Below are 27,372 nucleotides of genomic sequence, written 5' to 3' on the forward strand. Positions count from 1 at the left end.
ATATTTATGAAATTTACTTGAATTTTTAGCTTGAGTAAAAGAAAAAAAGGCACAGGAGGCAAAAGAATATATTATTTTTATCGAGATTACAATATAATATATATATATATATTATGTTTTAACTTGGACTAAATCTTCCCTTTTTTTGTTTTCATTGCTTTTCTTTTTCAAATTTTCTCAATTTTCAAAAAAAAAAAAAAAAAGAAAAACAAAAAGAAAGAAAGAAAGAAAGAAACCCTTCATTTTCAAAGACTAAGGTTAACTGGTTAAGATTGCCGACGATATATTAACTTCCATGAGTTAACGTTGTTCGTGTACTGTGATAGTCGATCACAGCAACAGAGCGATGTTAAAAGCTAGATAAGATGGCATATTAAGAGCTCACAATGAGGCTTTTAGGTTGATTATCAATTCCTGTGCATTCTGTTTTAAATGTGAAGGAATTGATCAAATAATTTTAAGAATCAAAAAATAAAAAAAGTTGAATACTGGGTTTTATAAAGTTTCCATATTTTGTCTCCATCTTACATTGACTTATGTAGATGGTAATTTAAACATTTTTTTTTAAATTTTTTTTTTAAATTTATTTCAGAATAGTAAGTAATATTTCTGAGTGATTTACATGAGAGTCGTTTGTACATTGAGAACTGATACCTATAGTTTAAGTATCCTATATATTCGTCGGTCAACAAACACACAGAAATCGGTTGAAGAAAATCTAAAATGCAAGGAAAAACGTATCTTAGTACTTACATACAATCTTTTTTCAGAATAAAGTGAAAATATGGTCCACCATTAAACAAACATCTCTCTTTAGCTGAGATTTAGCACGAGCGTAGGCCGAGATCACAGTCGGCGCATGTCAAACCCGTGCATGAGATCAATACTTCTCACAGTAATCATGGTTACCAGCATCCAATGAAAAATATTCGAAAAATCTTAATTATATATCAATTCTTTTGGAATTTTTGTTTATGTTGACTATTTTACGTAGTAAATAAATGCGGAGAGGAAAATTGCGTGCTGTACTAGTGGTATTTGAAATGAACCCTTGAACGATGTCAGGCTACTGCTGGATATGTAATGTTTGCTGCGGTCATCGATTTCCATTCTCTAATGATGGACAATGCTTCTGTCAAGCAATGTTGACATTCTGGTTCAGCAAGCGAGGCTGTTATTAATGGTTCCAAACTTTAATGACACAATTGTTTTCCTAAGGGAGAAAATTGCTATTAGCAAACAGGAAAGCGAAAATCCTTGATCACGCAATATCTCAATAGATTTTTTAAGGAGATTTATTATTTTTTGTTTGTTTTACTCTCGTAAATATATGTCACCTTAAAAAATAAGAAATACTATATACTATACTAGAGCGACTGACTATGATCCAGTCTCAAAAAGGAATAATTATGTGTGTTATTCTACATATGACACAAAATATTTTAAAATGGATCTAATAACTTTCAAAGAGAATTCCATATTGACTAATACTGCTATGAATCAATTTCATATTTCTTTAAGCTCAAAATCTAAGCAAGGCCAATTGTTACGCAGATGAGTTTACTACTCAGAGGGATTAATAAATGCGTTTATCAGAGCTTCAGCTTTGAGATCATTACTAAGTAGGCCTAAACAAAAAGCTATAACACTAACTATGTCAGAACATATACCCTGTAGGAATTGATAGACATTTTTTTATAAATTTTCTTAATCAGAACATACACGGTACATGTAATAAATCTATATCAAGTGACTCTTTCTCGTCTTTCAGCTAGAGATCATTATTGCTGCTATAAATATAGTTCAAAATGACGACCTAAACGCAATCATTTTAAGAGGTCCTTGACACTCTGTTAGAATGGATAAAGAGGTTAGAAATACATATGTATATTATATATACATTAATACATGGAGACTTTCATAAGAATCGCATTAAACAATTTAATTAGGAAAATGCGAACTATCTAATATCATTCAGTTTTCAGTAGACCGAAAGTGATCTACGGGAAGTAGAGAGACCATGTAAAAATACTGAGTATATTGCAGGATCAGGTAAAGGACCTTTAAAGTTGTCAGATTTTTTTCATTTTTGCACCTGAGATTTCTTAAATAACTGTCACTAACTTCCTGAAGTCTGAGGATCTAATTCCCATTATTGCTGGAGATATGATGCATTTATCTCCCTTACTCCAGAGCAGTCAAGAATACACACTGAGCACTCTGACAGAAGTTTCGCCGGTATATGGCTGAAATAGTGCCGATTCGGCGTAAAACATTAATCAATCAATCAATCTGACAGAAGTTTTTTGTGCATATTTTGAAGTAGAATGTCATCCTTAATAGACTAAGCCTGGCAACCAATTTTGTATCCGTGGAGAGTATATGCACTGTTCTTCACAACAAACAAAAAATAATTCACAAGTATAAGACCATTATGCAATTATTACATAACAAAATTGCATTTTACCCTCCTAAGAATGACGGAATTTACAGAAATTGTTAAACATTAGGCTGATAATAAAATCTGCATCTGGTCAATTTATGTTCCAAATAAAGCCTAGGTACTTGTCTACAACCTGCTATGCAGAAGTTTATCTAAAAAGCTGTCCAAATGATATCAGCATCTGGGGAGGTTCTGGACAGCTCTGACACTCCATTAAACTTGCTTTGATGATAAGAAAATGGAGAAAACAATTCAGATGTAATTTATTGTTGTGATTAATGTAACTGGCTTTCTCTGCAGACACAAATTAGCCATGAAATTCCAATTGAACATACATAATTATCCTCTTTTCATTGAATTACTCAGGAATTTCAAAGGTGTTTGATGAATTTTCATGATTAATTCAAGATTACAGCTTTTTGTTTCACCAAATTTACATAAAAATTCAACATTTAAATTTAAAAATATAAATCTTAAACATTTTTATGGGTCTTAACACTTTTAAATGTTAATAAATGCAACAAAGAAACTAATATCAGGCCATCCTCCATGATTCTTGGAGGTGGGTGGGTGTACAAAAACTGCTGATAAAATTTATAGGAAGTGACAAAAGAAGAACAGGGCACTTTATTAGCTGAATTATGGTTATTCTGATATTTTGATTGTGTAAATATGTCAAATTTCTTCACCACTTTAATTTGTAATTTATTAATATTTCAGTACATTAATGTGCTTAACAAATCATGCTAAAATAAACATCCTGACTGAGACTTAATTTAAAAGAGAGGGTCAACACCTACATAGAAGTGGTAAAATGACAAAAAACATTCTCCGGCAAACTGAAAAATCTTGAATGTCAGCTGCGAAAGCATGGAAAAAGTCGAGAGAACCATATCAGGCATACCATGGTGCTAAGTGACATTCTGTACTATATGTGTGATGCATGGTTGGGACTCAGAATAAGTATTCACTCTCATGCCCTGACAGTATTTATGCATTTTTTGGTCATAAGCTTCTTATTTTTGAAAAATTCTTAATAAATTTTATTTGTGCATTACTTTTATTAGACATATTTAACCCATTTCATTATTTCTATTCCTCCACTCCAGTAATAAATGAATCACTTAAGGTGAATAAAATGAAAGTAAACCCAGTCTCTGTAAAATTTAACACTTCTTAAAAACATGTTTTACTTCTTCACATTTTATCACAGTTGTCACTTTTGTTGAAAACTCATTCACAAACCCAGAATTAGTCTTTTCTTGAAAAAATCAGCCTATTTTAAAGTGCTTTTATGGCAAAGTCTGTAGACAGTATAATTGACTGCGATCAGGTGGTGCACAGAGTTTAAAGTCATCTAAAATTAAAAAAACCCAACATTTTCTAACTTCTTTCTACATGTCAGATGCATAATCCTACTTTGAAAGTCATAATTTGGAGTTTTGAGGGTAAAACATGACATATTATTAGTATTTTACATAGAAATCTGTACAAATTAATGTCAATTAAAACTGCCTTTAATATGAGTGTAGATGATTTTACACAATCACCTTCAAGGACCTTTAAAGTTGTCAGATTTTTTTCATTTTTGCACCTGAGATTTCTTAAATAACTGTCACTAACTTCCTGAAGTCTGAGGATCTAATTCCCATTATTGCTGGAGATATGATGCATTTATCTCCCTTACTCCAGAGCAGTCAAGAATACACACTGAGCACTCTGACAGAAGTTTTTTGTGCATATTTTGAAGCAGAATTTCATCCTTAATAGACTAAGCCTGGCAACCAATTTTGTATCCGCGGAGAGTATCCTATTGGTCAATTACCGGTGTGATACCTTGAATGTTCAACCGATCCCCTACCTTTACTGCTCACCGAAATTTTAACTGCTGTGAAGGAGAGCCTCAAGGCATAGAGTGCCTCAACATTTTGAAGTAGTGTAAATCAAACGTGGATTCTCAAAAATCTCCAAAAGTACTCTGAAGTTGTTATTGAAAAGATACTGGAGTTCCTCATAAAAATTATCTATTTTCATTCACATGTCAACTCGATATATCCCCGTGAACTCGAAATAAAAGACATCGCAGAGTCTGCGATATTTGCTTCATACTTGGATATTTTAATGACTACAGACATCAATGGCCAACAAACAACTAAACTGTATTTCATCAGCTTCTCCATCATCAACTTTCCCTGTTTATGTAGCAATTCCACGATTACATACACATGGTTTTTATGTCTCCCATATTCAAGATCATGTTCCGAGTATGATAATTTTATTTAAAGAGACAGGCTTCTGACAAATAAGTATATTTCAGGGTTTTCAACTATCTCGTTAAACTCCACATTTTCCACATTTGTCAGAATCCACATTCGATTTACACCAGCTCTTGAATATGTTGTAGCATAGTACTTCTGAAGTTTCTTCTTCACAGCAGTTAATATTTTGGTGAGGAGTAAGGATAGAGACTTGGTCGAATAATAACTGGTCTCTGCAATTTATTTGACGATGTTTGAATATAGTTAGATTTGGAAAAGTATGATCAGCTGAGCACAGACAAATCCATTGGAGGCAAATGTAAACATCTCAGGGCTAGTGAAGTGATGATTACTAGTAATTTGGTTACGAATTACTGTCATTTAATTATGTTTTATTTTTGTTTATACTCTTGTTTATTCAATGCAAAGTCGTATACACTTGGGTATATACATACATGTATATGCTACGTGGTGTATATGTGTGCACAAGAATTTTCACCTCTAAAGCAAAGAAAGAGCTCATTTTTTCCTCTTTTTAGAGTTAAATTCGTTAATAACTGTTTTTTTTAAAATGAGATTCGTATGAAATAGGTGAAGATAACGAACATTGATAGTAGGGATGCTTACTCCTCCATGGCACCTGATCCCACGTCTGATGTTTTAAGATGTCCGTGTTTGCTCTGCTCACAGTTTGTATTGTTCCATTGGATTTTTGAGGATGATTACTGTTCTGTACCTTCACATTTCATTATCAACTGTTTTGTGGGAAAAATTAAAAATAAAAACCATTTACATGTACAAAGTAAGAGGATAGGGTCAATAGATAACGAGGTTTTGAAATTTATGTACAGGTCTATCCTACTTCAAAATTGTGAGAAAGGGAGAAAAAACGTACAGCATCTGAGGTTTACGCGTTCCTATAATGGAATTATACTTATTCAATGACCTTATGCTTTGTAACTGTAAACCTGTCTTCCTGTTGCTTTCTGGTCACGAATAAAGAATGAAGATTGATGGACAGGTTTTGCGACATGCATGTACAAGTTGTCCTTCCTTCAATGTCTTCATTACCGTTAGGTGACACAGTAGTTGTTCGTTTGATAGGTTTTGTGCAAATGTTGTAAAAAAAAAAGAAAGAAAGAAAAAAGCCATGTACTTATAGATATTGAGCCAAAATGACAACACATAGACGGTGCAAATGTCCTGCTACTATTTAAAATATCACTGATCAGGTAGAAATATTGGGCCATTCATCTTCATATAATGGAAGTGTGACTTTTGGTTATGATTTCGTTTTTTTTTTTTTTGCTCCAAATTTTTAAAAAAATTTCAGGACACTAAAGTGACGTGTCACATATGAATAAAACATGAAAGGAACTGGACACATGAAATATTCTAACAAGTTAATACCAGAAATGTACTTCAAAATGTATTTAACCAGTGGCTTATTCTAAATTATCCTTTGCCCCTTAACTTTATTCAACGAATATTTTGTCGGTGGACATGTTCATCTAATATCAAGGTATCTAATTTATGTTAAGGGTTAATTGTTCCTATCTGAAGTTACATTTGCTGTTTTTCTGAGGTTTCTCATTTCTAATACTGCACAAGAAGACGGAAACTTTTGAATTACCTTGTCCTAAACCAATCAAAACTTACAAAGTAATAAATTATTATTAGCTCGTAATCTAGACGCGAACATCTTGGATTTTTTCTGTTCATTTATTTAGAATTACTGAGTGTGCAAACTTCACATATGCATAGATATGAATCAGTAATGAATCTGAACCGCGCTCACAAATTCCTAAGAACTTTGTCTTAAAATCAGACAACCTGATTTAATTTCAAGAATATTTGCACTTTAATCTTTTAAATATTTATCATAAAAACAAGAAATTATCAATAATTAGAAATGACAGGGCTCTTGGTGAAAAAAGGGCAGTATCTATGAAAGGTCACATGATTATGAAAAAATAAAAATCCACCTAGATAAGCAAATATTTTCAAAAAATATAAGTATACGTATCGTCAAATCCAATTGAATTCTAATCGATCAAATTTCATCAGATTTTTAAATAAAAGGGACACATTTCTGGATTTAAATAGCCAAGTACATAAATGGGCTACGACAAGACGAATCCTATTCTATACTGGTTAAATTTCGTCACAAACAGAAGCGATATGAAATGTTATAAATAAGTGCTTTTTAAACGTTAACCTTTTTAAACACGCTGTAGAGAACATCATATAAAATTCTTTTAAAAATAAAAATGATACAAGTTAATAATTTTCCAAATTTGACATCTTGAAAAAAAAAATACATACATTCAAGAAAAAATGCAGAAGATTACACGCTAAAGGAGAGGGTGTGCATGGGCTTTGCCTCTTTCCCAATCCTTATTGAATTGTTCAATAAAATATGTTAAAAGTTTAAAGATTACATGCTAGTTTTGGTGAAAATTGTTAGAATACAGATATGAGTGACGTATTTTTTTTTTCTAATTCGCACTATGTAACCAGTGTGTTTGTGAAACGGAATGTCCTAGATGACAACAATGTAATAAATCTTTTTGGAGAGAATACTTTGATCCAGACATATAGGTGGTCAAATTTGGTACAGTTTTTTTTTCTCTTACAATTTAAAAGCTATATGGCCAGTGTTAACGATTTTGATGTACAGACAAACCAATCAAACAAATACACAAAATATCAAAGGAAACACACCCACACACACATTCCCCACACTCTATTGCCCCCCCCCCCCTCATATCCCACACATGAGAAACATCATAGAACAAAACATAGACAAGGAAAACTAAAGTAATACATTTATACCGCTTTTAATAGATTAGAAAATGTGAATGTGTGTTTTAAATACAACACTTAGATCCACTTCTATCAAACATTTTCAGAGTCATAATGATGAAACTGAGATTTTTTTTTCTTAGCATTCTATATATTATGACTGAAATATCAACATTCCTGAGTCATTGTGTATTCCATTGCAAATGTCACGAGGACGCTTCAATGTATCCCCTCATTGTTTTGTGAAAATGTAACCTACTCACAAAATTTCCTGTTTTGAACTGGGTCCACTTATACTATATTCTCTCTAGTCATAGAAATCTTGATTCACATACTCACTACATAATCATCGATATTAATTTATATCTCTTAATTTTCTAAGATCTTAATAAACCAGAGAGTTAAAGGGACTGGGACACAGATTTGAAGCTTATATATATATATTTTAAAAATTTTATGAATAATATCATGCCTTATATGTTGCTAGAGCATTTCACACCAAAATATACTGTATTATAAAATTATACAATACAAATGAAAAATTATAGAATACAAATGAAAAATTATAGAATACAAATAAAAATTATACAAGGATAAGTTAACTTTGTGAAAGTACAAGGATATGTGTCAATCAAACGCGTCCCGAAAATCGTAGTTTTAACAATTTCCAGATAAAAGAATTTTCTTAACACGCTTTTAATATATTTCGGTGTGAAATGCTCTACATATATTGAAAAAACATGTTTACGTGATTTGTAACTTTTAAGAAAAGTCAACGGTAGGCTAATATGTCAGTTAACTTTTCACTGGGGCCGGATCCACCTTGGGGGGGGGGGGGGGGTCTAGTGTAAATCCACTTAATGACTTTCTTTTTGCAACGGAGTCTGTTGATATTGCAACGGAGTCTTTTGATTTTATTTTTTTAAACTGATGTTTTGTATTTCATTATTTTTTTTGCTTTAATTGTATAATATAATACAATTAATAATATAAATATATAATTCCCTTGAACGAATGTATGAGGCGCCGTTTTTTGTATTTACTGCCAAAAAGTGATATCACCTATTCGAATAGGTGATTTCACCTATTCACTTGGTGATAAGACCTATTCGAATAAGTGATATCACCTACTCAGCTTCTGAATAGGTGATATCACCTATTTGAATAGATGATATCACCTATTTGAATAAGTGATATCACCTATTTGAATAGGTGATATCACCTATTTTGATTTGAATTGGTGATATCACCTATTCGAAAATGTGATATCACTTATTCGAATAGGTGATATCACCTATTCAAATGGGCGATAACACCTATTCCTTTTGAATAGGTGCTATCACTTATTCGAATAGGTGATATCACCTATTCAAATTAAAAAGGTGATATCACCAATTCAAATAGGTGATATTACCTATTCGAATAGATGATATCACCTAATCATTTTGGATAGGTGATATCACTTATTCGAATAGGGGATATCACCTAATTGAATAGGTGATAATACCTATTCAAATTATTTATGAAATAAGAACTGCTCCCAAGACTGAAGTCTTTAAGTCTCATTTACTTTCACTTTCGTTTTATAACTTAGCATTCTTAGAGAAAATGGATTATAGCTTTAGTTTTAAGCACCCCAGTAGAACTTAACAGGGATTTATAACATAAGGTATTTAAAATGTCTGGTACTAAGATACAGGGGAAAGCCCGAATTTGCTTGGTTCCAATGGAATTCTAGATAGTCTTGAGGAAAGAAGCATTCATTATTTATTGTAAGAAATGCAAATATGTAATATCACCTATTCGAATTATTGATATCACTAATTTAAATTGAATAGGTGATATCACCTATTCATTTCCAAAAGGTGATATCACCAATTTGAAAAGGTGATATCAATAAGTGGCAATAAATAGGTGATATCACTAAATGGCAAAAAATACCAAAACGGCGCCTCATACGAATGATTTTCTCAAGCCACGAAAATTTATCCACAAAAAAAGTGATTTCACAATTTTCAGTATTGTTTCAGAAAACTAATGTTTTTTCTTCTCAAACCACCAAAATTTGAGCTAGTTATTTTACACTTTATAATATTATAAAGGAAATCGATTTTTGCACATAACAACAATAATGCAACTTTGTGTTAAACTTTTAAATAGATTTTCTAGCGCAAATATGACAAACAGAAGTTTTATACCTACATATTTTGTCATTGAAAAATGAATTCTTCGACAAAAATGTTATACACAAAAATTGCAGAAATGCCTCTTTAAGCACTGTGTTCTTCACTTCCTGTTTATTCCGTAAATAAAGTACAACTATACATTGAATAATCCATATAACTTATGACAAACGGGATGACTTCAGCTTTTCCACTGACAACTTCCATTCTTTATGAAGCAATGCTGCAACATCACCCGCGTATGGGGTTTATGTCTCCCAACTGTTTCGATAGCAAGAACATACATGTACTATGAATATAACCATATTTTAAACCGAAGCAAGCTACTGACAAATAAGTTGATGTTACGAGGATTTCTTCAACTCCGTTAAAAGGCAGCATTTTTCAAATTCTACGGTCGTTATAATGACCTTGTTTGTAAATACAAACTGTCGTTGGGTCGTATTTTGTCTGACGTGTTTCATACTATTTGTTAAGACATTACTTTTATACTAAATTAGACTACGAAGTACTGCGTATACTTGATCAATACATAGGGATCGTGGTGGGTGTGACCGGTCGACGGGGGATGTTTACCCCTTTCAAGTACCTGGTTCCACCGCTGATGTTTCCAGGGGTCTATAGTTTTTTAACCTGTTCACGATTCGTTTTGTTTACTTGACTTATAAGATTGATCACTTTTTGTGACCTTTGACATAGATAACTAGAAAACCAAAGGAGAAGACATCGTCGCAAGCCACGGGTTTTGTGTCCATTCTGTTTGTGGAAATAGAATGGACACAAAACCCGTGGCTTGCGACGATGAGGAGAAGATAACCAGAATTATATCATAAGTTTGTTATTAGTCCCCTACCGGTGAAACCGGAGGGGACTATAGGTTTCCTCTGAGTCTGTCCGTCCGTCTGTCTGTCTGTCTGTCTGTCTGTCCGTCTGTCTGTCTGTCTGTCCCTCTGTCTGTCAGTCTGTCCCACTTGGTTTTCCGCACTTTTTTCCTAAACGCTTGCAGATATTGAGCTGATTTTTGGTATGTGAGTGTATCTTGATGAGTTACAGATCAAGTTTGCATTTCGTTCCGCTTCATTGATTTTTGACGGAATTACGGCCTTTTCAATTTTTTCGGGTTTTCCGCAATTTTCTTCTAAAAGCTTGTAGATATTGAGCTGATTTTTGGTATGTGGCTTTACCTTGATTAGTTACAGATCAAGTTTGCATTTCGTCCCGCTTCATTAATTTTTGACGGAATTATGGCATTTTCAATTCTTAACGGGAACGGAACCAGATTACACTTGCCGGTAGGGGACTAGTATTGCTAATGCAATACTCTCAGAATGCTTGTTTTAAAAAGAGATCTTTGTGCTATACTCTGTTAAAAGCCTTGAAAAGATCACAAAAGACCATACAACATGATTTCTTCTATGTTTTGAGCAATACTGATACTTTCCTAGTAATTAGTCCCCTACCGGTGAAACCGGAGGGGACTATAGGTTTCCTCTGAGTCTGTCCGTCCGTCTGTCCGTCTGTCTGTCTAGCTGTCCGTCTGTCTGTCTGTCCCTCTGTCTGTCTGTCAGTCTGTCCCACTTGGTTTTCCACACTTTTTTCCTAAACGCTTGCAGATATTGAGCTGATTTTTTGTATGTGAGTGTATCTTGATGAGTTACAGATCAAGTTTGCATTTCGTTCCGCTTCATTGACTTTTGACAGAATTACGGCCTTTTCAATTTTTAGGGGTTTTCCGCAATTTTCTTCTTAACGCTTGTAGATATTGAGCTGATTTTTGGTATGTGTCTTTACCTTGATTAGTTATAGATCAAGTTTGCATTTCGTCCCGCTTCATTAATTTTTGACGGAATTATGGCATTTTCAATTCTTAAAGGGAATCAGATTACACTTGCCGGTAGGGGACTAGTATTGCTAATGCAATACTCTCAGAATGCTTGTTAGTCCCCTACCGGTGAAATCGGAGGGGACTATAGGTTTCCTCTGAGTCTGTCCGTCCGTCCGTCTGTCTGTCTGTCAGTCTGTCCCACTTGGTTTTCCACACTTTTTTCCTAAACGCTTGCAGATATTGAGCTGATTTTTGGTATGTGAGTGTACCTTGATGAGTTACAGATCAAGTTTGCATTTCGTTCCGCTTCATTGATTTTTGACAGAATTACGGCCTTTTCAATTTTTAGGGGTTTTCCGCAATTTTCTTCTTAACGCTTGTAGATATTGAGCTGATTTTTGGTTTGTGACTTTACCTTTATCAGTTATAGATCAAGTTTGCATTACGTCCCGCTTCATTAATTTTTGACGGAATTATGGCATTTTCAATTCTTAACGGGAACCAGATTACACTTGCCGGTAGGGGACTAGTATTGCTAATGCAATACTCTCAGAATGCTTGTTGATATAGATATGAATCCAGCTTGATATCGATAGAATAAAACATTGCATTTTGTATCATTAAATATATTATACATGTTTGGCAGTGTTTCATTTGAATCGTCAATTAAGGAAATAGAAAAAGTACAAATTTAATGCTTCAATCTTATCAAAGTCGGAAAAATCCACTTGTCTTAAACCGTTATCATTAAATATTGTATTGATGATACTAGTATTTCGTTTGATTTATCATATTATCAACTTCTAATGTAACTTATTAGTATTTTTGCTTTATCTTTATATTGTCGTACAAGTTTGGTATCGCATGATATATATATATATATATATATATATATATATATATATATATATATATATATATATATATATATATATATATATATATATATATATATATATATATATATATATATATATATATATATATAAACTGAATTTCTGACCCTTCTATCTGCGGACCAATCAGCATCATTTTTAGTTTTAGTGCTTTTGTGACCAATCAGCATCATTTTTAGTTTTAGTGCTTTTGTTACGAAGTGGGTATCTAAATAATGTAAGCGTGCAGTTTTGTTAACCCAAAAATGAACAAATTAAATATACCAACATTGAATTCTGTGCTTTCAGAGAATAACCTGAAATGTTGAAAAGTTCTGACTCATATTACCAAGATTAAACTTGAACTATTATGAACTCTTTTCAACTGAATAGTTACCTGAATGTTTGCGTCTAGATAATTTTCCCCAACCCTTTCTGCAAGATTAAACATATTGTTTAAATTTCTTTCCAAATCAGACTATAAAATTTGAACGTCTTTGTAAATATTTATTTAATATTAAGCACTTTGAATAGTATAGGTTTAAAAAAAAAAAAAGATTGGTATATCAATATTTACATCTTTATAAACCAAGTTACTGGATTGCGGAAGCGAAATACTGAGGAGTATACAAGTATATAATTATAGCATTATAACTTACAGTCTTTTATGAAAAGTATGGATATAACAAACAGTATTCAAGTTCAAAAGTCCATTAAACAATACAAATTTTGGAGCAGAGCAAACATGGACCTCTAAAACATCAGAGGTGGGATCAGGTGCCATGGAGGAATGAGCATCCCCTGCCGACCGGTCATGCCCGCCGTGTGTTCCTTGTCGTGATCGGGAAATAACGGAAAAATCTGTCGACAATTCAGTGTGTAAATAATGGCCTGCCAATAAGTATGCAAAACGTCAGTCAGCATTTGACTCAGTGATAAATTGTATTTGCTGACAAGGTCATTGTATCGACCATAGAACTTACGAAATGACGACTTTAAACGAGACTGCTCATATTCTTGTTTCATCGACTTGTTTGTCAATAACTTACTTCGTTGAAGAAATTGTTCATACGTAGAGCATGCTCTTGCTATCGAATCAACTGAGAAATATAAACCCCATATGCAGGTGATGTAGGTATATTGCAGCATAAGTAAGGCAAATTGACAATTGAAAAGTTAAAGTCATCATGTTTATCATAAAGCTTGGTTGTTAGATTACCATTAATGTCGTTAGAAAATATCCAAATATGAAACAGATGTGTCAGACTCTGCGGTATCTTTTATTTCAAGCTCACTGGGATATATCGTATCGACATAAGAATGGAAATAACCATTGTTAATTGACAATACGTTGTCGATATATCTGAATGTCGAGTTGAAGGCCACAGCAAGTGTTTTCTTCTTTTCACGTAAAAGATTTTGAACAAATTCTGCTTTACATGAATACAAAAATAGGTCTGCTAATAATGGGGCGCAATTGGTACCCATGGGAATTCCAATAGATTGTGGAAGACCTGGTCTTCAAAAACCATATAGAAATTGTCAATCAGAAACTCAAGTATCTTTTTAAATTCAAACATGTTATTCATTTTGTATGAATTTGTCTGAAAAGCCATTTAAAGGCAGAAAGCGCTTACAATTAAAATGATTTTACGAGTCTTGTGAATCTTCAAAAAAAGGGGAAAATTTATATATATATATATATATATATATATATATATATATATATATATATATATATATATATATATATATATATATATATATATATATATATATATACACATACATATATATATATATATACATACATATATATATATATATATATATATATATATATATATATATATATATATATATATATATATATATATATATATATATATATATATATATATATATTCATACTGGCTTGGTAAAATACATGAATGCCAAAAAATCACACGTACCCTGTTTTAGAATAGGTATAGTACAATACAGTATATAGCCATAAGTCAGTCATAATTTTATTTTTACACTATATACTTCATTGAAAAACCAATTTTTATAAAAACTTATTGTGAGGTCAATTTTAGCTCAATTTCCATGATTTTTTTCCAAATCATGCAGAATTGTTCAAACTTTCTTGTCTTATAATGCTTAACAAAATTATACACTAATCATTGAGAATGATTTATTAAATCGTCAAGACAAAAATTACTAACCTCAAATTACTATGATTTCTTAACAAATTAGAGATGTAAATTTTTAATTCGCATTTGACGTGTGATATTACCGCAGTGCTTACAGATAAAATTATTTTGAAATTATAAAAAGAAACTGCGAAAAATTCTACATTTTATGGTGTTTTAGTCATAAAAAAATGATCAACAATAACATTGCAATAATATTTTAGAAAAATGGATTTTTAAATGAAATATATAGAGGTAAAATAAAATTATGACTCACTTATGGCCAGGTACTGTACCTGTTATTCATATATCTGTTTGTATATATTCATATATCTGTTTGTAGCTTTTGCCATTAAGTACAACACGAACAAATTGTCAAATATATGAATATTTTTTAAAAAATAATATGAATTATGAAAACAAATCAAGGAATACAAAACAAATCAGGCTTTAAATAACCTAAAAGAAGCAATACACAACGTAATACTGAAAATGATTTCAATATTGTTCAAAATTAACAACCAAACACATTATATACTGATAGCTATTAAGTTAAAATTTTCATACCGGGAGCTCTAATAAAATGACTAATCGGGGTTACCACTCTCTAACTATAAATTGTGAGCACTTATATTTTGTATTGCTACTAAGTACAGTTGTTTTGGCTTCCCGAAATCTTAATGGAAATTTGACATGAATGAGAATGTAATATACACTGTACATGTTTAGAGCAGAATTTACATGAGCAGATCAATCATCAGGTCATAAGGCAATTATTTTTTTAAAACCTAGTTATAAGAAAAATCAACACATAGTGACATAACATAAAATATGGATTATGTACAAATAATTAATAGTAGCACAAAAAGGAATAAATGACAATTAAAACTTTCAAAAGTAAAACTCTTGGACGAGAGGGTTTAATGATAAATGAGTTATTTGAAACCAGTCGGGTTTGTTATCGTGTCATTTTTCCCTGAAACTGGAGCCGTGCCTGGGAAAGTATCTTTAACTCTTTGATTGCAATTGGTCTCTGGCTCGCCGCTGGTTGTCACATACCTAATGACAAACACCATATTGGTGTCTTAATAAGGTATACGTAAAAGGCGAAGATAAAGAACAGAAATACAGTGGATAAAAAACAGCTTATGATCAACATTACAACTTATACTGCCTTACTTTTATAAAGACAAAACCTTTAATTTTTAACAATGGCAAAATCAAATATTTGAGTTGTATTAAAGTATTATATAACAAAAAATCACAACATCTCTGGATTTTAATAAATAAAATTTCAATTGTTTTTATTTTCCATTACTATTATCATTTGCTAAAAAGTTTTATCACAGTTTTAAAAATACACAACTTAGATTCCCAATTATAGTAAAAAAATAAATGAAAACATTTGGCACTCAAAAAATCCTCATGCATAATGGGTCAGGGATTCTGTAAAATTATATAACCAAAGGTTTATAAATTAACATAGAACATGCTGATTTTTAAAATCATATATTGAATGATTTACAAATAAATAAAATGAACACCAAAAAAATTAATAAATATGACTGGCTTCGTAAAAGAATCACATGTACCCTGTTAGAAATGAAGTTTATCGGGTTATAACCTCTGCCATAAAGAAGAATACGATCAACTGACTAATTATCGTACATATAATTGTAAAGTTTAAAGCAATATGAAAATAATGGTAATAAATAACAATGATAAATAAACAACGAAACAAATCGGCTTAAAACAACCTTTTACAATTATATACATAACAGAATATTAAATCGACTTCAAAACTATTCGAAATAAACCATTCGAATACTATTAATACCATATGATAGCTACATGTATTAAGCTTCTATCTTCAAAGAGTGAATATTTCTTTAATAAAATGACTTATCAGGGTTATCCTCCCTATTATAAGTGTGAGCACTTATATTTTCTATTGCTACTTAGTACATATGTTTTTACTTCCCGAAAACTGAATAGAAATTTGACATGATTGACAAAGTAATATTTATAGGTTTGAATTGGCTTGAATCTAGTTATTACAAGAATCAACAAATGTACACTTTACATAAAAAAAATTTGCATTTTATATGTACAGTTGAAAAGTTTGTAGTTTGTAAATGACTACATAAAACAACTTTCAGAATAAAACTTCAACAAGAGCGACCTAAATGTTCAATAGGTTATTTGAAACCAGTCGGGTTTATTATCCTCAAGATTCTTGTGGTAATTTTTACCGGAAACTAGAACCGTGCTTGGGAAGGTGCGTGGTCTTTCTGGGTCTTGGATTGGTCTGGCGCTTGTAGCCACGTACCTAATGACGAAACCACATCGGCGTCTTGATGACGTATTCGGCTCACTTCCATGTATGAGCAGCCCATCGTGGATAGACATTTGCCCAGCTCTGACAGGACATGGTTGAGCTAATTTCACATCAACCAGTTGGATAGGAATTGATTGGTTTGAACTAAGCAGATTTCCTCCAACGATACAATTCTCATGTTCTACAAGACCATTCTTATGAGTTCCTAATTAGAAAGATAATATTATTATCATTTAATGTAATATAAAAGATGCTGCTTCCTTATAGAATATGAAATTTAAGTTGTCCTTCGTTAGAAAGGAAATGATATTACCTGGGATGACTATCATGCATCCATTCTCCACATCTGCATCATCCACAGCGAGCCAAGCAGTAACAACTCTACCCTCAATTCCCCAGTATCTGTAAAGAATCATATTTTTTTCAGACAAATAGTCGATTTTGGAACGTCAGCCTTTTCCTCACAGAGTTTATTTCTTGATACATAATTTTCATTCAATAATGCAGAAAAAAATAGTTCGATTCGTCGTTCCTGCAACATCCATGATTAATTTATACAATTTTCTCTTGATGTGAAGACATCGTCATCATAGTAACCATAGACCAGATTAAAAAAGCTGAAATGACACATGTCAACAAGGTTTAATTTTTTCCCCTACCCAACAGAAAGAACTTGAGTTTTCCATTGCTTCATTACGTGCTTAATGTGAACGTCACTATAATATACTGCTTTCATTTACTTATATTTGTGATCAAGTGCGGTCAATCATAGTTGATTCTATCCGAAGCATCCAACAATGTAACAATTTTGTTTTGTAAATTCCTGTAGCGTTTCATATCATTTAAAAATGTACTAAAGAATATTTTATTCAAACATTTACTTCGTGATGTAAGGAAATATGTTAAATGTCTTCTAAGTACAATATATTCACCTTGCCCTTCGGGCTCGGTGAATATTTTACTCCTCAGGTGGCTAAATCATCGTATTGACCTCAAAAACAGAAATAATTGTTCTATATATATATATATATATATATATATATATATATATATATATATATATATATATATATATATATATATATATATAAATCAACACCCCTTGTCAGATCAACATAGTCATATCATTATTTACTTCATATCTTGATGCCATGCCACAAATGCTGAATCTCCGCCCTCAGAACGCATTTCTGCGTCAGGATATTTACAGATGAATCTGGAATCCAACAGGATGATGTTTGGTCCTAAGATTTCTCTTATCGGCTTCAGTAGATTCGGGTGTGTGGCGACTTGTAACACCCACTGGTGCTTCACGTGGATGTTGTGGAATGAATATTGAGAAGACTTCTTTCCTATAATTGAACAGAGCACATTTAAGGGAAAAAAATCTAGGTCAGTGGATATGGTAGGATTTATTTAAATCATTCTTACAACAAAATTCACTAACTCAGTGAAAATTAAATTACACTTTGAAGACATGCATTGAGGGAATATCTCCAGTGACTATTAATATTATCACATGATAAGTAAATTGTATCGTATCTTATTGAATAAACTTGAATACTCTGACTTTTCTGTCACTTTATCTTTTACTTTTTCAAAATAAGATATGAAACAAATTTAAAAGAGAAATCGGGTTACCTGCTTCCCTTTCTAACTCATTAAAATTTTCTTGGAGTCGTTGAGTCTCAAATTTATCGAGGACGTCCACACAAGGAATGAAGCCATCCCGATCGTATAGTGAGAGGTAATCAACAGACATATTATCTGCTTAGTATGGTTACAAGACCTAGGCTGCACTTTCCTTCACTGAGGCTATCGCTTTTATATACTGTGGAGCCCACTATTGGAATATTCTCGTTGTTATAGTCATGAGGGTGATCACATTATTTTCTATCTGACAAGTGATTAATCCTTATCATCCAGGAAGAAGACCTTTTCCAGTTTCTCAGTCAATGGGAAAACCCAAGACCCTTATCGAATATTGAAAATATCCTTAGGTCCCTTTAGAGAATGGGAGGAGAATGGGGTAATTTAACCTTATTAACCATTATTAACCATCTTAATCTTATTATGGGTCGCTGTTTGTTTTCTGGCCACTGGTCAAGATTGAAATAGTTATGTTGATCACAATTTATATAATGAAACATACTTGTTACCTTTCTACGTACAAAGTAATGGCCCCAAGGATTCTGTTGCCACTACCCTTTCCAGAGGTTCGCCAACTAAATACTGACCCAGTTTTCTTCTGGCTGCCCTGGGTCGATTCTTACTTGTTTCACGCACAGTACAACCTCTTATATGTTTAATATGTTAAGATAATTGCCTTTTCCATTTTCTCTTGAATGTGGTAAATTCCATGACCTAAAATTGGTAGAAGCCATATGCAGTAACGAATACCTGCTAGTAACACTAGCCAACTCTTAGGCAACTGAACCACATTTATCTCGTCTAGATAGAAGACCATTCTTAGTGTAGGGTTTGAATCCTTTTGCAATACCTTATTAAGCTTGCGGTAGTTGATGTAAAATAGAATGCTTCCGTTTTTTAGTTACAAGTGCAATCGGTGCAGGCCAGACACTGGATGATGGTTCAATTATACTTGCAATGAGAATTTTTGTGGTTCTTTCCTTCCTGCTTCATTCTTGTGAAGGGATATTCGTCCAGGTTGTCCACGTTTTTGTTTAACTGGTCGTGAATCTCCTATGTCAATTTTGTGCAACAGAATACTGATCCTAGCTAGGTCAGTCTTTGATCTAGAGTACACATTAAGGCGTTTCTGCAGAGGTTTTAATGCTGGATCTTGGTCCCATAAAGTTTCAAATATGTATGATGCTTGTGTTTATATCTGGTTCATTGTTACTCATATTCTTGGTCAGCAATTCTTTTGCATTTGACTATAGATTAGCTGTAGTTTTAGAGGTGACTAAAGTTCGTACATTATTTGTTCTTGATCACTGACAATCATGAAACGAATTGATATTTTATCTTTAGGTTTCACTAGACAGCTGGCAACTAATAAATCTGATTACTACAGGTCATGTTTGTTCCATCCACGAGGAGTTCCTTAATTAAGTACCCTCTATACACTAAAGCAAAAAAAACTTTGAGAAAACTTATAGTGTGTAAAGATGTAAATGTTGAGCTTATCTCTCACATCTTCAACATAGGGTACTTTGCATTTACCCCCAGCAAAAATGTTCTAATACAATGAAGTACAGATGAAAAGAAATCACTGTTGTTTACTCAAATGGGAAAAATACCTGCGAATGAAGAGTTCAATCTATTCATCTTGACATATTAAAATGTTATGAATGTTTGAGATGATTACAAATTAAGTAATACATATTTCAATTTATTTTTATTCTAGATCAAAGAGCAGATTACTCTATTTGCATAAATATACCACAAAATCAGAACTCTTTAGTGTGATGTGTACAGAGGGCCCTTCAATTCAACTTTACCTTCAAATACCATATCTCACTTCTTGAGGGTATAGATAGTAAATATGGAAATTTTGAACACAAACTTTGTTTACTGATTAAGTCATATGGAAACCTTGTTTTTCCTTACTAAAGTGTAATTGACGGTTATGCTTTCTAAGAAAATAAAAGCCAAAATCATCCTGCTTCAATAGCAGTAATGACTACTCAAGTTCTATCATTTTCCCATTGATACAAATCTGAAGAACAGCCTAACCTTCTGGTTCCTCTAGATCACTAGTTATGATAGATTGGAGATAACTTAAATCTCACAATTATCTATTTGCTCATAACACTTCTCTATAAATGAATAACTGTGATCAACGAACCAGTGTCAATATTTGAATTATTTTTAATTTTACAAACAAACAATTGCTGAATATTATTTAATCCCGTTATTTCTAAAACACGTGTCCCTTTCTACCTTTACACCTCCGCTTATAATTCATCCAATAGAATCCATCGATCAAAAATGAGCACATTCTCTGGAATACAAAGATATTTTTACTAACTACAACAGGGTAAAGGAAAGAGCAAAGTGCATTCAAACTGCACTCGGGTTTTTCGGGTTAACCCGTCCATAAGCCTTGGTATTTTAAAGTAACGTGATTTTTGTCTTCTGCACTGATGAGAAAAACCAAATGATTTGAAACTGGCGTGTTTTTTTCACAGATAAAAAGTTGTTAGATTATAATATTATCCAAACTTATTCCTACATTTAAATTTCACTTCCTTTTTGCATAACGAGCTTAGGATAGAAATTTTATAGTTGAAAAATTTATTATCATAAGAATAATTAAAAATAAAAAGATTTTGTTCGAAAAAGAGTATAACGCTGGCAGATTGGAGCCCACCCCGAATAACCTTTTTTAAAAAGTGTGTAAAAGCAAGAAGATTTCATTTTTGAATGTCCTTTCTCACAAAAACAGGTATATTGACATCTACAATTACTGAAAAGAATTTATGAGTTATATTTTGACCTTATTGTAAGAAAATTCTACCACTAAGTGATACTAAACAATCACGGGATAAGTGGACAGGGATTAGAGTATGGATGTGAGCAAATGCCTTCCTTGTTTGCTAAAAATACCCTGGACGTAAGTTGATTTCGGAAATTTGTCACATGTCAGTTTTTATATAAAAACGACCGACAAACTAACTTTCGATTAGTCCTGTGAAAAACATCCAAGATGACGGTATGTAAAATTGTCCATTCATGCTAATTTTTTAAATCTCAAGTAACCGTGCCTAAAATGAAATGTTGATATTGCATTGATTTAAAAACAGAGCTGCACAACGCAGATTGGGAAATTGGTACAACAGTCATGCATTGGTTTCAAAGTTCTAAGAAGAGCTGTGCACCAACATGCCGAAGCACAAAGTAGGCCTCATTTCTATCTTATTTTCTGAAATTCAGATTTATTCTTCTTGGCATACAAAGATATGAATAAATCATGTAATTTTGTTTTACTACAATCGATAAGAAGCATAATTTCCGATTTTCTTTCATGGTTTACGAATGCTTGTGTTATTTATGCCTATCAAGGTGCCTTTTTAAGATTAAATCAATATGTCTTAAAAAAACTTTTTCATATATATATATATTAAATAATTTTTTAAAAAAAAAACTTTTTTCTGATATTATTTGCAATGGAAATCCATAGTTAAAAATATATTTTGCAATTAAAATCAGATAAACATTGATAAATGGGTCAAAAATGCTTAGGATGTGGTCCACATATTGTTTTACAAAGTAAACATTATTAAAACAAAAAATAAAAATTAAACTTCCAAAGACAATTTTCATTACCTCATAGTATCCGTATTTTGTGTTATAGGATGTTGAACTTTGTCTTTTCTTTTATCAAGAAACAGCACCAAGAAGCAATGCACGACAATTTCTGTCACATGAAATTATAAAACCTGATATACTGTATACGGAAACTATTTAAATATATACGGAAGTTATATACATATAAACGTATTGTCTCTCAATCTTATTTCTGTCTGTTAAACATTACATGTAATTTCCCTTTGTTACCTTGATTAAGTAAAAGTTTGAAAGTTGTTCATGTGTAGCATAATTTTTAACGATTTACCTTTTTTCAAACTTCTGAATCCGCCAATGATTTGTAAAGTTTTTAAATGCTTTTATTTTACTTTTAACATACATAATGGTTTCTGATGCAAGAATTTCTCAAATTTAAAGTTTATTTCCCATGATTACTTTGAAATATATTTAGGTGTTCTTTAAAGTCGTGTACTCTGACTGTAAACGTGTGTGACTTGTTTCACCGTTCTACGGTTTATATGTCCCTTTTAAACTTCTTGATTTTACTTGATAATGATACCCCGCAAATATCGGAAAACTTCCTTGTGTCTTAATGCACAAAATTTAAGTCTCTGGTACAAGGTGAACCGAATTGCTGTCTGTTTTTTCTATTCCACATAGCATCGATAATTGAACAGATATATCGATATTCTTTTGAATAAAATTCATTAAAGACCCTTAGCAAAATTTACACAAATGTCAGTTTAAATATGGAAAAAGTCAAATGTTGTCAATATTATCGCATTCTTTTTTGTTTTGTTTTTGTCTGTTGTTGACGATAAATGTAGGCAAATGTATCTTATATGTGAATTTACTCTTAAATGAGTTTTAATTTATTTTTAATTATTTTGTTTCTGACAGTACAAGTTCAAAGTGCTCGAGAGACTTCACTATCATCTTGGACAGCCCAACATGTCTCCAATTTTTCAACAAAACATCTTTCTGACCGCGTAAAATCTCGAAGTAAAAGAATGATTTTGGATATTCTCGGGGTTGGTCTGATTGGATCCACGACAGTTTTTTCCAGAGACATGCAGGAATTTGTAGAGGTAACAGACAGGATCAGCAGTAGCGAACCAGCGCTGATATGGGGCACAAACAACAGAAGAGCTTCACCAGCAATGGCGGCCTACATCAACGGATCGAACTGTCACTCGATGGATTTTGACGACACGTGGCATCCTGCTACTCACCCAAGTAGTCCCATTTTGCCGACTTTGCTTGCCTTGGCAGACTTTCTTCCTGAAAATTGCAAACCTTCGTTGGAAGACATTCTAGTGGCTTTCAACTGCGGGGTTCAAATCCAGGGAGTTTTACTGAGGTGTTCTTCCCAATCCAAAAATATTCCAAACAGGTTAATATTATTATTCATGTCTTTTTCTTTGTTATCAAAACTGCTCAATCATTAGCAGCACCAACCATTGATACTGCATGATTGAAAGATTTTAAAACAACTCATTCAGGTTTTATTCATTCTTTGTAAATTATTTCAGGCTACATCCACCAGCCATTGTAGGCGTTATGGGAAGCGCTGCTGCTTCAGCAAAACTTCTTGGTCTAGGTCCAAAGAAATGTCTTCATTCTCTCGCAATTGCCGCTTCATTCGCTGGAGCACCAATGGCTAATGCTGGAACGCTTACTAAACCGCTCCACGCTGGAAAATCAGCCCGAAGTGGGTTGGAGGCAGCCCTTCTAGCTGATAAGGACTTTGAGGGAAACAAAAATATTCTCGACATGGAATCGGGATTTGGAGCTTTCTTCTCAGACTACGATCCATGTTCCCTTTTACAAGAAGTACAGATGTCTGAAAATCTGATTCTTCATAATCAGGATATAGCCATTAAAAGTTACCCTTGTCATCTTGGGATGCACTGGGCGATTGATGCCTCACTTCAAGTCCGAAAGCAAATAACAGATTACTATGGAGAATTAGATGCAAGTTTTGTTAAATCTATAGAGATCTTTGCTCCCAAATCAAAATACATTAACAGACCTGTTCCAGCCACAGAACACGAAGCGAGGCATTCATTTCAATTCACAGCTTGTTCAGCTCTAATTGATGGACTTGTTTCCCCTGCAACATTTAAATTTCAAAATATTGAAGTGGAAAGAAAGAATCTGTATACTTTACTGCAGAAAACGACCATTATTAATCCAAGCGACAATATGCCTTGCTTTGATACCATGTATGTAGACGTTTTGGTTACACTGAAAAATGGCGAGAAATTTAGTGCTCGGTGCAGAGAGCCTTATGGACACTGGAGAAAGCCCATGAAAGACGCAGACGTGAAGAAGAAGTTTATGGAAAACTCTAGTCTCCTCCCTAAGTACCAACAGGAAAAAATTATTAAACTTGTTAGTCATATGTCTGCAAAGACTATGTCCAACGAACTCTCAAATTTACTGAGCTCGTAAAGACGGTTTCTCTTGCAGAGACAGATTATAATTTGGTTGTGAAAATTGTCTCTTGATGATCTAAGAGGCTTTTAAGTGAGCAATAAAATGATTGTTACTACTTTTTCGTCAACCACTCTCTACTTTCTTTCTTTCTTTTTATTATTATTATTATTATTATTATCTATTGTATAACATACAAAATCAAGTTAAATTAGCAGCAAAATTACAATGGATATTTAGCACTCACACACCCATTCATACATCCATTTGCCTTTTAAATTAATATGGAGGTTGCTTCATAGTAATCAGCTTATCAACAATTGTTTCTATCATAAACTAAATATCAAAAACTTGTCACATTATCTTACATCTGTTTAAAAATATTTTTCCACAAAATCCATTGTTCTTCAAAATAAAACAGTTTTGAGTTGGTAATAGACATACATCTTTCAATATTGTGTTTCATTTTCAAATAATTCAGTAAACCAGTAAATGAAGGTATTTTTGGTCGTAGTAAACATGAAAAAATATATTGTTTTGTATATAGTATCATAAAGTTTTCAATTCTGTTGTCCTTAGTAAGTGGTAATTCACCTAGGATAATATTTTTGACATTGAATCCAACTCTTTTTGAAATTGTTCTGTATATATATGTAAACTCAAGTTCCTCCATAAAGATACAATATGATCACAACTGACAAAAACATGCAGTAAAGTTTCAGTTTACTGAGCACAGAACTTACAAATGTCGGTAGATTTTATATTGATTTTCTTAAGATAAGAATCTACAGGGAGGATCCTATGTAGAATTCTATATTGTAGCCACTATACAGAAGAATCGGAGGTAGTCTTAAAACAAACCTTAAAAACATCTTTAATACAAATATCTGCCACTCCATAGGGAGATAAATCTTGATTCCACTTTGGAATTGCTGTAGGAATTATATCATTTTTGTTTATATAATTGTAAATTTTCTTTGTAATATACATGTATGATGTTTAATGCAATAAATTAAATAAAACTATTTTGCTTTAGTTATTTATAAAGTACGAATATCATGTGGGGGAAATAACCTTTCCTTTACATTTATTTTGGAATATTTAGTTTTGATATGAACTAAGACATGAATGAACGCAAATATTTATAATTCAGTCCTGAAGTGGTTGATGTCTATATCTATATAGGGAATGACGCTATTGCAAGCGTGTGAAACGAAGTATTTACACTAATCTTATGTTTTACCTTTATAGTCCTTTAAGTTAAATAAAGAAAATTACATGGCACCGAAGGTCAAAGGGTTGCTATTGGTCAAGGGTTGACATTAGCTATGATAAAAAATTAGACATGTTGATTTTATCCAACCATTCCTCACGATAAATCAAAGAGCAGTTTTTTGTCACAATTATTTAAACACTGAATTGTCTGATTTTTTCCACTTGCCCGATCATGACAATGAGAACACGGTGGGTGTGACAGGGGATGCTTACTCCTCCATGGCACCTCACCCTACCTCTGATGTTTTAGAGGACCTTGTTTGCTCTGCTCTGGATTTGTATCGTTTCAATGGATTATCGAACTTGATTACTGTTCGTTATCTTCATATTTCATGATAGAGAACTGCTTCCTCAATAAAAAATGGATCTCTCAAATTTTCATATCTTGGGTTTGGTCATCTACAATGTTACTTTGCTAAAATCATTTTCATTGTTTCATGGTGCTTCCAACAACATAACTTAGGATCGATAATACACTATTTTTACGTACTTTCTTTCACTTTATATAAATACTTAATAAGGATTTAACGAAAAGCAATATATATCAATGTCTTTCTGTATTTGCTAATACGGGGATGCTAGCAGTGAAGTAAAATTAGAAACAAATTGCATAACAAGTTTACGTTTAAAAGTAATTTAAACAATAAATGATTTCTTTGTTAGTATGGGAATTCATGTTGCATCTGTTGCAGAAAAATACAGAACCTGCGTGTAATGTAATTTGTTCTGCAATAGCCGCAACATTAATTCCTGTCGGTGTAAAGACGAATAATGAGCCGTGTAGAAAAAATGACCCACAGCCGTAGAAGAACGTATTTTTTTTTTGGTAGAAAAAGACCATTAAGGTCAATTTTCTACATGCTTTATCTATGAGAAATTAACCCTGTTGAAAAATGACCCTCATCCCGTCTGCCCCTTTCATGACAAGGAGCACAGCAGGTGTGACCGGTCGGCAGGAGATGCTTACTCCTGCATAGTACCTGATCCCCCTCTGATGTTTATAAGAGGTCCGTGTTTGCACTGCTCCCATGTAATATTCCAATGGATTATTGAGCCTGATTACTGATCGTATCCTCATATTTCACCTTATGTGTTTTGAGCAAACAATAAACATACATTATGAATACGATACAGTGGCTATTCCAACTGTTAATGGGGTGCGGTGTGGATCGAACACCCTTGACTTGCAAAGTTGCGTTCAAGTATAGATGAACGACCGTAAATCTTATAAGAAATAAAGAAGATCATAATATTCAGTGGATGTGATTTTTTCTACTATTAAATCGGATGGGGTTCTTTCCAAAATCGGAGAAGAGAGACTCACAAAAAAATATAGAACCAACAAAATGTTATTTTACAATTCAGTTCCAAAATATTGAAAGAGGACAAGGGATGTTTTGTTTTTTTCCAGATAGGTACATAAAACAATTTCACATCCTAAATTGGGAAGGACACACACAAATTTTAATGTACTGATTTGAACATT

At 32.5% G+C, this 27,372-nt stretch overlaps 2 protein-coding genes across 2 annotated transcripts; one reads left to right on the forward strand and one right to left on the reverse strand.

Moving 5' to 3' along the window:
- Positions 1-16,707: 16,707 nt before the first annotated feature.
- LOC133190808 (phytanoyl-CoA dioxygenase domain-containing protein 1-like) lies at positions 16,708-18,686 on the reverse strand. Its single transcript, XM_061326497.1, has 4 exons — positions 18,543-18,686; positions 18,037-18,253; positions 17,215-17,303; positions 16,708-17,106 (listed from the first exon to the last, which is right to left on the reverse strand). Exons 1-4 carry the CDS (start codon positions 18,661-18,663, stop codon positions 16,754-16,756), a joined length of 780 nt encoding a protein of 259 aa, XP_061182481.1. The 5' UTR covers positions 18,664-18,686; the 3' UTR covers positions 16,708-16,753.
- A 2,887-nt stretch (positions 18,687-21,573) lies between these two features.
- LOC133190653 (cis-aconitate decarboxylase-like) lies at positions 21,574-24,692 on the forward strand. Its single transcript, XM_061326345.1, has 4 exons — positions 21,574-21,579; positions 21,671-21,764; positions 23,076-23,568; positions 23,708-24,692. The coding sequence occupies exons 1-4, from the start codon at positions 21,574-21,576 to the stop codon at positions 24,627-24,629; spliced, it is 1,515 nt and encodes a 504-aa protein (XP_061182329.1). The 3' UTR covers positions 24,630-24,692.
- The last annotated feature ends 2,680 nt before the right edge of the window (positions 24,693-27,372 follow it).

Source organism: Saccostrea echinata, unplaced genomic scaffold (genome assembly GCF_033153115.1).
Source record: "Saccostrea echinata isolate AGI-Se365-2 ecotype Australia unplaced genomic scaffold, CSIRO_AGI_Sech_v1 ptg000022l, whole genome shotgun sequence".
Lineage (NCBI taxonomy): Eukaryota > Metazoa > Mollusca > Bivalvia > Ostreida > Ostreidae > Saccostrea > Saccostrea echinata.